The sequence below is a fragment of the Orbicella franksi genome, chromosome 15 (assembly GCF_964199315.1).
Source record: "Orbicella franksi chromosome 15, jaOrbFran1.1, whole genome shotgun sequence".
Taxonomy (NCBI): domain Eukaryota; kingdom Metazoa; phylum Cnidaria; class Anthozoa; order Scleractinia; family Merulinidae; genus Orbicella; species Orbicella franksi.
Genome location: NC_138159.1, coordinates 11488249 through 11501922, shown reverse-complemented (window position 1 = coordinate 11501922; position 13674 = coordinate 11488249). Strand labels below are relative to the sequence as shown.

Genomic DNA, 13674 nt, shown 5'->3' with positions numbered 1-13674 from the left:
AGCCTGGGATATATACAATGTAGTCTACCACTATAAGAAATTATTGCTAGCATATACAATTCATTGAAACCAGAGTTTAGTTGAGAGAATTTTAACAATTTTATAAGGAAGATTGAGAGTATAGCCCTTTAAGAATTTACAACGTGCTGGTATATTCATAATCAAATAAGTTTTCTTTTAATTGAAGGCTTTCATGCTAAAAGAATGTACATATAGCATTTTGGGCCGATTTTTATTTTTTTGCAGGATTGAGCTAATTTTTGGCAGACTGACTTGTTTTGACATGAAAGGCATCATTGCGTAATTGTTTTTGTTGATTTGCACTTCGTTTTCAAGAAATAACGTATGCAGAAAACTCAGTTTTCCAAGGGTATCTTTTAGAGATCTTTTGTTGAGTGAAAAACAGAAGAAACCTTTTGTTTTGCTAAATGATGAAGTCATCAGAGCGTGGTATTTGCCGTTAGTTTTATTATTCATACAATTACACAATTCTCTTACTGTTGCTTCGTTAGCACAAGCGAACAAGGTGCTGAACGGGCTGGATTTGAGTTTGTTTTGCCATGACACCTGTTCGATATGAGGACGGTCGATGTTTTTTTCTGGTTTATTTCTCTACTCCTTTCAAAAATAAAAACAGCTATTTAAAAAAACCATGCTGTCGAAGCTGCTAAAAGTAACCGTTTAAGTTTTCCTTCAAAGGATTCGCTCCAAAAGATTTTTTTGCATACGTTATTTCTCAAAAACGAAGTGCAAATCAACAAAAACAATTACGCAACGATGCTTTTCATGTCAAAACATTAGCTTGATCCTGCAAAAAATAAAAATCGGCCCAAAATGCTACAGTATTGTGCAAAAGTAACGCAAACAAATTTTGATGAATTTCCTGGCTTTTTGGGGCTTTTCGAAGAAATTTCGCTTGAAACGATATTTCCATGAAATTTCCCCACATTTTTGTAACACCTATTGTTTTGATCCGCATGATTTTTTTTAATGATACTTTGCTTTGCACGATGATTCACTGCGAATTTTTGAGTGATAATTCGCTCCTCCCGAAAAGTTGCTGCGATTTTTCGAATGATAATTCGCTCCTCCCAAAAGTTCCATCTATTGTTTATCAATAAGCTAAGAGTGTTTTCAAAACACAGTTTGCTGAGTGAAATATATAAATAACCTTTCCAATCATTGCGCACGAAAGAAGCCATCAATCTGCTGAAATCGCATCTCAGCTCGACAAAATGTTAGCTATGAAACTCACCTGGTTATTTCAGAAGGAATGCGAAATTGTTGACATGATCCAAAACCCCAAAACACCACAGTTCCGATAAATAAATGCAATTGTACCTAATCACTACGTTATACACTTTCCTAAACGCCATTTTCACAGCATGTAGAACCACACAATTTTTCCCATGCCAGACCCCAGTTTTTGCACCAGTTTGCTGCCATAGCGACCATTCGTGTTTGTTACTTAGACTAGAAATCATTTGCTCATTCGCTTTACATTTAAAGCACCGCGATGGTCAGTCATCATGCCTAAAGTTTCAAATTATACAAGAACTCAGATCAAGCTCCTTCACAAGCAAGATCTTCACCCAGCTGGAATATTCAGGTCATTGAAGAACAAAGGTTTACTAGTAAGCCTCGCTAGCGTCTCTCAAATCATCAAGAAACTACAAATTAGTCAAATTACTGGCTCCATGGTGAATCTACCACGCAATATTAGAAGGTCACACATCAGTTCTCTAGTTTTTCTGTGATATATGAATATATTCTCCTTATGCCGCAATATTAGAATTTTCATATTAAAAGTAAAAACTCGAAATAAATTTTGAAAACAGATCGTTGTTGCAATCATCCATATCTGTTTATCCCTGTAAGTTAGAGTCCCAATGATGATTATTAAGGCGATGAAAATGGGGCAAAATAAATGTGAACTGTTCGAAGACTTAAAGCAACACCCAGTGACCTCAGTCCCAGGTCGTTCGAAAGGTGGATAACGTTATCTAGCCTTTGCACAACTTGGGCCAGGGGCCAGTTTCTTTAAGGTCCCGAAAAGTTTTCACACCCGGAAAGCCGTAGCAAAATCTCAAACCCTATGATTATAGCGTGGTGTTATTCACATATTCTTAATATGAACAGAGGTTCTCTTCATACAAGAAGTTTCAGGCGTATACACCTCTCCGTTTTTAGGTACAGATTATCTAAAAATGGCTAATAAACAACCGCGAGGGGACTGGGATGGAAATAAACAACAGCCGAATGGTTTCGTGAGCGTGCACGAGAGTTCAGATTGAAAAACCCTCATGAATTGTTTGTAACTGTTTACTTAAGTGGCATAAGTACACAGAACTGGAGATGTTTTTGTTTTGTTTGTGAAACGAACTGAGCTCATTGTCTTCATAATGCGGTTCAGTGTATTCTAATTCTCTGCGTATGAAACTGGGCCCAAGCTGAAATTGAGTAAGCGAAGCTGGTTGAAAGCCTTTGACAAATTTTAGGTGAGTAAGATTTTAGTAATGTTTTTGTCATAGATAAAATGTTATCCCCTTAATCGGTGACGATGACTGCAAACCGGCACATATTTACAAACAGCTTATTGGCATGTATTTACAAATTTACTGCTTGTAAGTTACACAACAATTTGTTCGTATCAGTCGCTAAAAGAAAATTGCACGAATGCTGCAGAAGTGCCATTCAATGCGTTGCAAAATTTCATGTACTGCCTGGTGAACTATCGTTTGTGCTCACGAATTTTCTTTAGCTTAACGAAACTTCAAAGAAAAATCGCCCTTTGTTCAAGCGCATTATCGCTCGATGTGCCGAGAAATTTCACTCGAACTTTCGTCAAAAAGTCGTGGGAACAAAGAACGAAATTAGTGCATTTCGCTTGCGTTACTTTTGCACAATACAGTATATACACCCTTTTTGCACGAAAGCCTTCAATTATTAGATTAGTATTCATTTAAGTAATTTTAGAGCTTTTTAAAAATTAATTTTAAATAGGTTTTTCTAATTACATTCTTTTTATCTTTAGTTGGCAGATAATTATGTAATTTGAATGAGCTTTTAGCTCACAGACATTATGTATCTAAATAAATAAATTTGTTACAATGAAGGAAACAGAGAATTTGCATGGGTTTCAATACGTTTTTTCAGAGGCAGTCATCAGCAATGCTGGACAATCCGGTATAATTTTGACACATTTCAAGTGAGGTGTCATGCGTACCATATATTATATCGTATCCATATCGTTGGGCAAATTTGTGGGCAGATTTGCTTTGCAATTTGAAGATACAAGGCAAAATAATGTTTTCTACGAATAAACTTAATTTTTGAGACGACTGATAGCCCCAGGAAATAGCATGGGACAGCAACTGTACTATATAAATTACTGATGAAACAGGCGTGCAAAGTTCTGTTCATTGCCCCTCAATTAATTTTACTTGTTGTCTGATTGGCTGGGCTGTCGAACAATATCACACATTAGTGCGCAATGGCTGGAGGTTGTCTACAAACTGGTGACATTTTCTCATTTCTCTGGATTTAGAAAAATTACTGGGGGATAATTTAATTGCGGGTAAGAATAAAAAATGGACATTCACCATTACTCAACATATTTTGCTTAAAGGGAATCTTGGCTAAAAAACAGTAATGTTTTGTTCCAAATCACAGGCTTGTGTTTGTGTTAAATTGTTTCAGCAATTTGAACTAGATAATTCTTTGCTGTTTTGAATGGTGAGCTTTTCCTTTCAGCAATTTTAGGATTTCAAATTACCTGTGTGCTGCCATGTTTATTTTTGCAAAGCTTGATGAGAAATTATGAAGACAATGCGCAGTTGGATGTTTTTGAAATACAGCATTGCATGGATTTAGGGATATAAAAGTGCTTCTAATCATTTATAATTCACATTCCAGATGAATATGTCCAGTTCCAATGAGAAATCGTCTTCTGTGGACTCATTATTGAGATCTTACTGCGCAATGGCGTCATAAATTACCATAAAGCAAACATGGCAATGCCCAGGTGATTTCAACTGAAAACCAAACACTTCGTATTCAACAGGACCGATTAAAGAGAACCATTGGGTAAACTTTGGAACTTGAAATGCTTTTCAGCCAAGATTCCCTTAAGTGTGAAGTTTAGATATATCTGGAAATTGTTATTTGAAAGAAATTATCATGACAATTCTACCAACAATTACATAATTTACTCTCGATTTCTCTGACAAAGGAGTCAATTTGGACTTTGCATCATCAATTATAACCTCAAAGAGACCTTGAGCTCTTAATTGACACTTGGAATTCAAGGAACCTTGCATTAGTGAAAATACAAATCATTGTGAACACTCTAAAAGCAACTGAAAGTGTTAACAATAATTTGCATATTTTATGGAAAATAGGTACAAGAACAGAGTATTAAAATGCAAAGTTTTGAACATAGCTGGTTTAAGTAAGAATTCAGAGAGTCCCAGCAGTACAAACTTGCACTTCAATTCATCCCACACAAAATTTGACTGCTTGGTGTATGTTGTAATCTCACCTCTCATAACATCCTTAACTAGGTCAAGGTTACTTGTTAACTTTTTAACCTGCAACAACACCGTATAATTTATCAGGTAACTAATTAATTACATAAACAAGATATAAAATAACTCAATAAATGATTATTGCATTAAACAAGACATAAAATAAATAAATTAAATAATCAAATAATTATTTTGTGCAGCTCAAATATAAACCTTTCAATCTGATATTGGGTTATTCCAGAAAAAACCCACCCCCATCCCCCACCCATGGATGGGTTTCTTGAAATTCTCCCGGGAAGGGGGGGTCAAAGGCTGTTGAAATCCAGGCAGGAAGGGGGGGGGGGTTGAACCTAAAAAGGTCTTCTTTGAGGATCATTTCTAACTAAACGTAACCTCAAACTTCTAGATGTGTGACATGCAACACCTGAGCACTCCCTGAATCTGAAAAAAGTCAGTCTTTCACTTATATCTTCCTTTCCTGATATACTTCAAGTTACCTACACAGGTTCTTCCCAATCACAGTAAACATGCAAAGAAGGGTGAAAAAGAAAGCTTTTGCAACGAAGCTTGCTACAAGTGTGTAATGCCTGATACTACATGTATTTGTATATTGAGGTACCAAGGTCCAGCATGCTGCTGGGTGTAACTGTTGACAAAAATATCCATCATAGGAAAGAGTTTCAAAATTCATGGCTCTTGTATGATTTACATACAGTCGTGAAATCCGCAAGAGAAGAAGGTTTTTCAAATAGTAAGCATGGCTGCAGGCTCTTGGTCACAATACATAATGCACCAAAACCCACAAAATCCCACACAACACTTAAAGATTTGCTGAAACATTTAAATAAAACAGCTTTAATATTGATTGCAGAAATTCTTAAGAAGTTTTCAAGATTTTTACCTTTCAAAACAAATGAGAAATATCTAACTTTCCTGGATTGAAGTGCTTGAGCGAATATTAATGACAAGAGGTCAAACTACATCAGCACATAATTTGCATAAACTTTCAAGCTGGGTTTTTTTAAGGATAAGTTCTGAGAATTTGCAAACCTTAAATGCAGTTTATATAGAAATATTCAAGCCATATATTGTTATTGAATTTAAGGTTGCAATATTTTTAAAAAGGAACTCATTTATTATGAAAGATGCAGCATTCTACTTTGGTTTCAGAGGCTTGGGTTGAATCGTGTCATGCAACAAGATTTTGTTTAGAAATTAGACAAAGTCAGCCAGGCACAGTTTGCTAAAACAATTAGTGATTGCTAAGTGTATTTGAACAGTGAAATAGGTTTGGCTAAAAGTATCGTCCATGCAGAATTTCCTTGCTGTAGGACTTGGCAACAACGCTTGTAATTGATATTTTGGTCTGTCAATAATCCTGCACAATTCCCCACATGATCAAAGTTTTTTCCCTGCACAATTTGCCTCCAGAATTTCACACAATTTAACTTTCTCTTTCCAGCACCCTACTAGAGGCCCAACTTGCCATAGGAGGTAAGATATTTAATTCAAGTTACCAAAAGTCTTATCGTTATAAATCTGGAGACATATTTTGCCCATTGTAAGAAAGAAGTCACATGTTTTTTTAATAAGCTACGAGTCTAAAACCGTTTACGTATTTAGCTTAGCAATTTACATGTCACAATCTTCGAAATTTCCACTTGCGCATGAGATTATATCGTGGTTACCTGGGGGAAAGTAATATAACTCTCTACGTTTAAAAAAGAAAAAACAAAAACAAAAAAACAATCAGGGTTTTTTTACTCACAGTTTCTTTAAGGTCGGCACACAAGAGGGGGCTAGTCCCCTGAAGAGTTTATACAAGGAGACTGGTCATAGGGACTTGTCCTATGAACAGTTCACACAAAGCGTTTTGAGGAACAAGTCGCAGGGCCTTGTCCCAAAAATTCAAACCAGTTTGAATTTGTGGGACTAGTCACAGGGACCAAATTTGAGTCCCTGCGACTAGATTTTGTGGCAAACTGGCTAGTTCACACGATGGGACTTGCCCCCGCAACTTGTTGCCCTCATGTGTGCCGACCTTTATTGAGCAAAGAAAGGAAAGTTCATGACATAACTTTTGTAAATTGTATTCTGGGAGGATCAGATAACATGAAACTGAATAAAACTTGACGGCAGCTACATGTAGCTCTGGTATTGAACACTCAGCCTGCTTGTAAAAGAAAAGAATCCTCGATTAAATCTCTTTTAAGAACTCCTACAATGCCTCCAATTAAAAAGTAGTGGTCAAAGGAAAAGTTCAAATCCATTAAGTAACCTAGGCATTCACCACGCATTGAAGAATAATCCTGATGCATTGGAACATAGTCGTATATAAATTGACAATGGCCGCTGCTTGACACAAAAAAATTCTACTTCTGGCATCCTGTGACAAAAGAAAACTCATTCAAGATCTCTTTGTAAGGCTCTCAATATGATCTGTATACATAGTTACATAAGCTTAAAGTGCACCTAACCCCCCAAATTTTTTTTCGCTAGAACGAATCTACTTATTATTTGAAATAGTTCTGCGAAAAAATTTTTGGATTCCGTTAAATCCTCGATTTTCTGTGCCACGACGAAATCTCGAAAATAGCTCCAAAACACCGCCATTTTGTTTCACGACCGAGTTTGAGGAGAATGGGTCCAGCGGCTCTTGTGACGTCTACCCAGGAAGGTTGGATATCTCATTTCCTCTCATTTCCTTCAGGATGGTGTAATACACATTCGAAAAGTGCACAGAAACGCCTTTCAGAGGTGCTATCGGCTGTTGCAGCAATATTCCAGATTTAAAGAAAGATATACTGTACAATTTACTGACGATGATCGGCTAATGGTGCAATAAAGATGTAAACGATGGTTGATTTTGTCGAACCGAAACAAGCGAACTGAATCTGTGAGAACCATTGAAGAACTCTCACTGGAATTTGTTCCGCAGACTTTCGAACGCTATTTTCATAAATTTTCTGCTTAAAGCTAACCAGCAATTTGTAGAAATACCACCGACAACCTATATCTTCCAATCCCGTAGTATTTATAACATAACCGGCAAAGTTGTGTGATCCGGTCATGATCAAGAAGCGTTATACTGATATGTAAATAGATCACAACTGTACGCCACTAACCAACACTTATTTCTCTTTCGATTTAGATGAAAGTCGAAGATTAATCCTCTAGAATTACATGATAACAAAATTGTTAGACTCACAGAGTTTTTTGAAGGTTTAGAAATCAGCAGTGTGACAAAGATTCTGTGCAATAGCGTCGAAAATATGACCGCGTAACATTATCTGTGGACCGCTTAGGGAACACATCCGTTTCGCTTATCCGACGAATTTCACTGCAAACTTTGAGAACAATTTACATTGGTTATTTGGAGTTACGACTTAAAACGTGTGACAATGTGAAATCGGTAATTCTATGAAATGTTTCCTTCCACCTTGCTTCCCGCAGCTTCAAAAATACAGGTCCAAACAATACGATTTTCAATCGATCGAAGCCAATGTTTTGGAGGTCATCAAGTCTCGAAAACTGCAACACGTACGTCGCTCTTACAAACATGAAGCATTCAACTGAAAGTAAAACACAAACTGGATTTAACAGAACCTTGACAAAATACATTCTCGGTAAGGACAAATGTAAACGGGCTATAAACACGAGTGGGAATCTTATGTTTAGTTGACGAAATTACCATCCAAAGCAGTCCTTGAGTTTTCTTTCCTGCTGTTCGTTTGCCTGCTCCTCCACTTCGTATCTAGCTTTCCATTCCTAATATACAAGCAGCTCGTCCGCAAAGACGTCTTCCCCGTCGTCGCTTGAAATATTGTAAATTGCTCTCAAAGCCCTAAGCAGTGAGTTCACAGTTGTCGAACGTGCTCGATCGAAGTTTAATTCGGAGCCTTCCGAATCGAAACTTAACTTTGACTCCAGTGACGAAAAAGAAATGATTCTGAGACAAAACTTGGACGTTTTAGTCCCAAAGTACATCAGAACGATTAGTTTTGCATTCTATTTTCTCGAGCAAATACAGTGAGTTGACTGAGGCGCTATTGTGTTTGGTTCCTGGGTAGACGTCATCAGGTACCACCGCCCCAGACTCCCTAAAACGTGGTCGTGAAACACTTAATCGCGACTTTGAAAGGGCATAGAAAATCGAGGATTCAACCAAATTCAAAAATTTCTTCGCCCAAATGCTTCAAATAAAGTCTAGATTTGTTTTAGCGAAAAAAAAATTTGGGGGTTAGGTGCACTTTAAGTGACATACATCGTGAAGAAGCCCAATTCATAAAATGTCTGCAGAGATTACTTTGAGTTCATTCACATGTCGTGAACAAAAGGATACCTTCCCAAGTCTTTCACTTATGGTCGCTTTAATTGCACTACTGTTCAAGTCTTTTGAAGTGGTTTGAGATTTCCTTTAAAATTATCTCACCTTTTTTGAACCGAACAAAACCAAACTTATTTAAGATGCTTTTGGATGCAACCGAAAGGAATGCCCAAAGGAATAAACTGAGCCCTCAAACTACAAAATCCAGTGGTTTAAGCCATTTCAGAAAGACACACTTAAAGCTGCATGACATTGTATTGTTACTATGTAGCCAAACTGCTGCTCAAAGTAAATAATCTTTTGCAACTTGGAAAATAATCATAGTGATGAATTGCAGAGAAATCATAGCTATTTGATTTATTAAACTGCAACTTACATGAAGCAAAATGTACCTAGAATTGCACAACTGCAATAATGATCGTCTTTGTTAAGTCATCTTTCACTTACCTGATTAAAATTTGCTACTGTCCAAATAGGAACATATTGATCTCCATCCATTTGAGAAACTACGATATCAGAAGAAAGGAAAAAAAGCTGTAAGACTTGCACAAAATATGTTTAGTCAAACCTTGATTATTCATAGTATTTCCTTGACATTTAAATATGGTTATCTACATGGATTCTACATTATATATGTCTCAATATTATGGTTTCTTCCAGTCAGCTGTTTGTCGCTTGGTCTAAATTTCAGTAATATATTTTGATTTAAATTTTGTTGCAGACTACAAGTTTTCTTTAATCAGTCTAATTTGTGATTAGTATTTCGTTTTTTACTGGTCAACCAAAATGAAGATGTACACAATTTATGTAGACCCTTTACTAATAGAATAGTTTCTATTATTGTTTCCAATAATCTTGTACTGTAATAATCATATAAGGTAAAGAAACTGTCTTAGTGTTGTAAGTGGTGTTAGTAGGGGTGTTGTATTGTAAGTAAAGCAATAAGTAGCTTTATTGTTTTGTTTTAGTGTAAAGTAGCAGTATTAGCATTGTAAAGTGTTAGCAAAAATAACAAAATATTAAAAGATATCCAAGATATGAGATCATTTAAGAAGCAATGATCATGATGACCCCACTGACCCCTACACCAATCAACTTACCTAAATAAGTGTCACTTGACAAATTCTCTCTGATGGTTGAAACAACAAAACAGAAACGATCAATAACAAGCTTTTATTTAAGACAAGAATACAGTATGGTAATATTGATCTGTTACAGTATAACTGCTGGAAAGTACTGGAAACTGCTACCAGGCACCTTAACCCTTTACCTCCTAAGAGTGCAAATTGGCACACAAGGTCATAACTTTGTGAATATTTGATAGATTTCTATGAATTTTTGCCATGAAAATTGTCTTGTGAAGATCTGCTCATTGAAGTCATAAAATTTTGACCCCCCCCCCATCCAAGACATAGTTGACCACCCCCAGAAGTTTTTAGTTCCTTTTTCGGGATGCAAATGGTATGCAAGACTGGTCTCATACCAAGCTATACACTACGAGCTGCTAAATAAGCTATAGTTTAAGGGTATACCTAATATAGTATACATTTTTGAAGTCATTCATTTTCCCATTTTAAAGCAATTTCTCTCAAAATGTCTACCTCCTTAATAGCTGCTGATGTCAATTCTTAAATAAGCTGATTAGTGGCTTTCAAATGGCATATTGTACACAGGCAGAGTGTCTTTATTTGCCGATTTGGGAAAAACTGCCGTTCGCCTTAGGGGGTAAAGGGTTAACCCATTGCCACCTATAGCTTTATGGCCAAAATGGATTTTTGGACATTCATTGAGACAGGCAATTCTCACCATGGAGTAGCGAAGTGTAGTGGAGGGAAATTTTGCCCTGAGTTTTTCACCCAAATTTCTGAGCATTTTCATGCATATTTCAGACTCAATGGACCAAATCACTCTGATCTGGGTAACAAAGGAAAGATCTTTTCCTCCTGCAGAACTTAAGTGTAAGTGATTATTTTGGTCAAAGGTGATGATGTCAGAGGTGGAACAAAGGCCAACACTTGTCACAGCCAGTTTACAGCCAGCACAGGCATCAATGGGTTAAAACCATCCTTAAAATCATAAAAACCCATCTAATCAAACTGAATCTTACATATTCTAAGAGTTTGAAAAGAGCTAATTGCAACAAATTTATATCAGTCAACTTGGTGATCTGCTGTATTGATGTTAAGTGTCTCTTAAAGATGTCATTTAATACAGTTTCAGTCCTTACATACAATACTTACATACTTACATCACTCTCACCGAATTTCTTGTTTCATGCAAGTATAGTGGTTCAGAAGTGGAACTTAGATCAAAAGTCACCAAACATTGCTCTAACAGAATGAAGTCCTATAATTTTTTTGACATTATATGTACTTTTGAACATTAGTAGTTGAAGAAAATAAGAGAAGTGTGAGATCACTGCAGCACTAAAGCCAACCTGGAAAAGTAAAATTCCAACTGATGCCTTAGAAGAACTTTGAGATCTTCAACAGGAAGTTTATCTGGTGACAATTCTGGAGGAATAGCAATGACTTCAGGAGTAACAGGGCTACTGTAAGGCTCATAGCCATTCACTGTCGCGTTGGGACTGTACTGCATGTTATCCAGATCATTTGATGATGTGGATTGCTGCCGTTGATCAGGAGAAGTCACTGGAGGAGTCATAGGAGAACCAACTCCATCTTCAGATAGTGTCATGTGACTGAAAAAGTTAAAGCAGTTAAATGCAATTTCTTAAATGTAGTGCTTCCAAGAGATTCGGATCATGCAGGTATGCTAGCAGATAAAAGAAAGCACTTCATTATCATCAAAAGAACTAGAATCAACATGACTATGTACGCTCATTCTTGACCTTGGTGTGTAAATAAACAAACAATTATTCTTGTCACAAGGTCCAAAAAATCGTAAACGAAGCTTTCGACTGTATCGCACAGTCTTCATCAGCGATTAAAGTCGCTGATGAAGACTGTGCAATACAGTCGAAAGCTTCGTTTACGATTTTTCAGACCTTGTGACAAGAATAATTGTTTGTTTAGAATCAACATGTGCATTCACTGGATAAAAATTATTTTACAATGTCAGATTTAAATTGAACAAAAGCTCAGTTTTTTTGCCATTTTCTGCTGAAAGAAATGCTCCATTTGTTTCAGCAGAAGCACAGGGTGCCTGCCATGTTTGCATTTCCCTTCCTTTCACTGCAGTACACTAGAAGTTGTTCTTTTTCGTGTGCGTGAATGCTAAAAAGGAATTCTTTCTCTGATTTAAATAACGTACAGTCGACTCCCAACCACTTGAACCCTTGCTAACCCAAACCAAAATCGATTTGGCCTGGATTTCCACCATGTGTTTACTGCAATTTAACCCTCAGTTAAACCCAAACCCTCAATAACTCAAACCTTCTTCTAACTGTCAAAGCAATTTTTGTTTCCCTCTGGGTCATTTTCTGAACAATTTTATCCTCGATAACTCAAACTATGTTTGTCAAAATGTGACAACTCAAAACAAACAGTACTGTAGTCCAAAACATTAAAACAATTTGTCGAAAAACTAAATTGCATGAACTCTATAGCAGTAGCCCAATACTGTTGTTAAGAAGACAGTTCTAAAGTGGAGTGACGAGCAAATAGCGTGCGCACACAGAAACTTTTTGAGTTTATGTTATGCATACATTTGTTGCGCGTACAAATTTAAATTGCATGTATGTTTATCGTGCAAGTTTTTGGAGTTTTCAGCGAGTAGATGTTGTGTTTTTTAGAGAATTTTTTGTGCTGCTTAGAGTTGACCATTTTACTGATTTGGAAGTGCTTTGGCTGATTACCACTCCGTTTACCGCTCGTGAGCAGCTGTTATTTTTGAAAATAGATGAACAGTTAATTTACAGATGATCAACTCCTATTCAGGACAATTTCAAGTCCCGGCCTAGTCATTCAAAATCACTTGTTATTTTTTGAGGTTGCTTTATAGACATGACCTCACTTATTATTTAACAGTCTACATTCCTGAAGTCAAGCACTAGGATTTCAAATTTCACTGGTAACAGTTTTTCAGTTCCGTGTCCAGGGATCAATCAGAAACAATAATTGAAGGGGTGAGTGCAAAACCATGCTAAGTGACGATTTGGGTGAAAAAAAAAAATTTCACGAAAGGGCTTGAATTTTTGCATGTGGTCTTCAATGTAATAGAAAAACGCGGCCCTGTATTTTTGTCGCTGGTTTTTGCTTCGTTTTCGAGTTATAACGTATGCAAAAATACTTGGCTTTTCCTAGCCATGTCTCTAGGAGTTTATTTGTTGAACAGCAAACAGGCAGACTGTTTATAGTGTATGAAGTCAAAATCAAATCTCACAGCATATATAGAGCGGAAATCTGGGAACAGATTGTTTACATCGGTTATTGTGACGTGAGCACAACACTTGAATCGATCGAGCGGCAAACGAAATACATCGAACAAAAAAGAGATGTGCCACATTAGAGCTCTGTCAACTAATATCTTAAGCATTGTGTTAAAGTACCTTGTATGCCTGCCTGGTGGTTGAGAGGCATCATAAAGCCTTGATAAACCCGTAAGTCATCAGCACGTTTTAAAGAATCAAAATGTGTTCTGAAACTTCGAAGGCAGCTGATATACCGTAATCGTGTTATCAGCGTTCGAAGTCAGATCTAGCCAGGCAGCAAAATCCAAGAGCAGTTCTTGCCCAAGAAAAATACCCTCTGGTGAGTCGTGGCCCATTTGCCAAGCGTTGCTAGCGTCAAAGTTTGGAAAGTGAGAACTGGTTTTAGACTTATAAAATTTGTCTTGTATCAACCGCCATGTTTTCCCGTG

General features: G+C 36.7%; 2 protein-coding genes across 4 annotated transcripts in view; one reads left to right on the top strand and one right to left on the bottom strand.

Moving 5' to 3' along the window:
• The window catches only part of LOC145470011 (uncharacterized), a 130968-nt gene that overhangs the window by 40319 nt on the left and 76975 nt on the right, over nt 1-13674 (top strand). The window lies entirely within an intron of this gene.
• The window catches only part of LOC145469958 (uncharacterized), a 59320-nt gene that overhangs the window by 31208 nt on the left and 14438 nt on the right, over nt 1-13674 (bottom strand). For all 3 annotated transcript variants that reach the window (XM_081453784.1, XM_081453782.1, XM_081453783.1), the window contains exons 4-7: nt 11291-11554; nt 9954-9982; nt 9301-9359; nt 4541-4589 (exon numbers count right to left, since the gene is read on the bottom strand). In XM_081453784.1, the coding sequence (XP_081309910.1) occupies nt 4541-4589; nt 9301-9359; nt 9954-9982; nt 11291-11554 (401 nt within the window). The remainder of the gene's footprint in view (nt 1-4540; nt 4590-9300; nt 9360-9953; nt 9983-11290; nt 11555-13674) is intronic.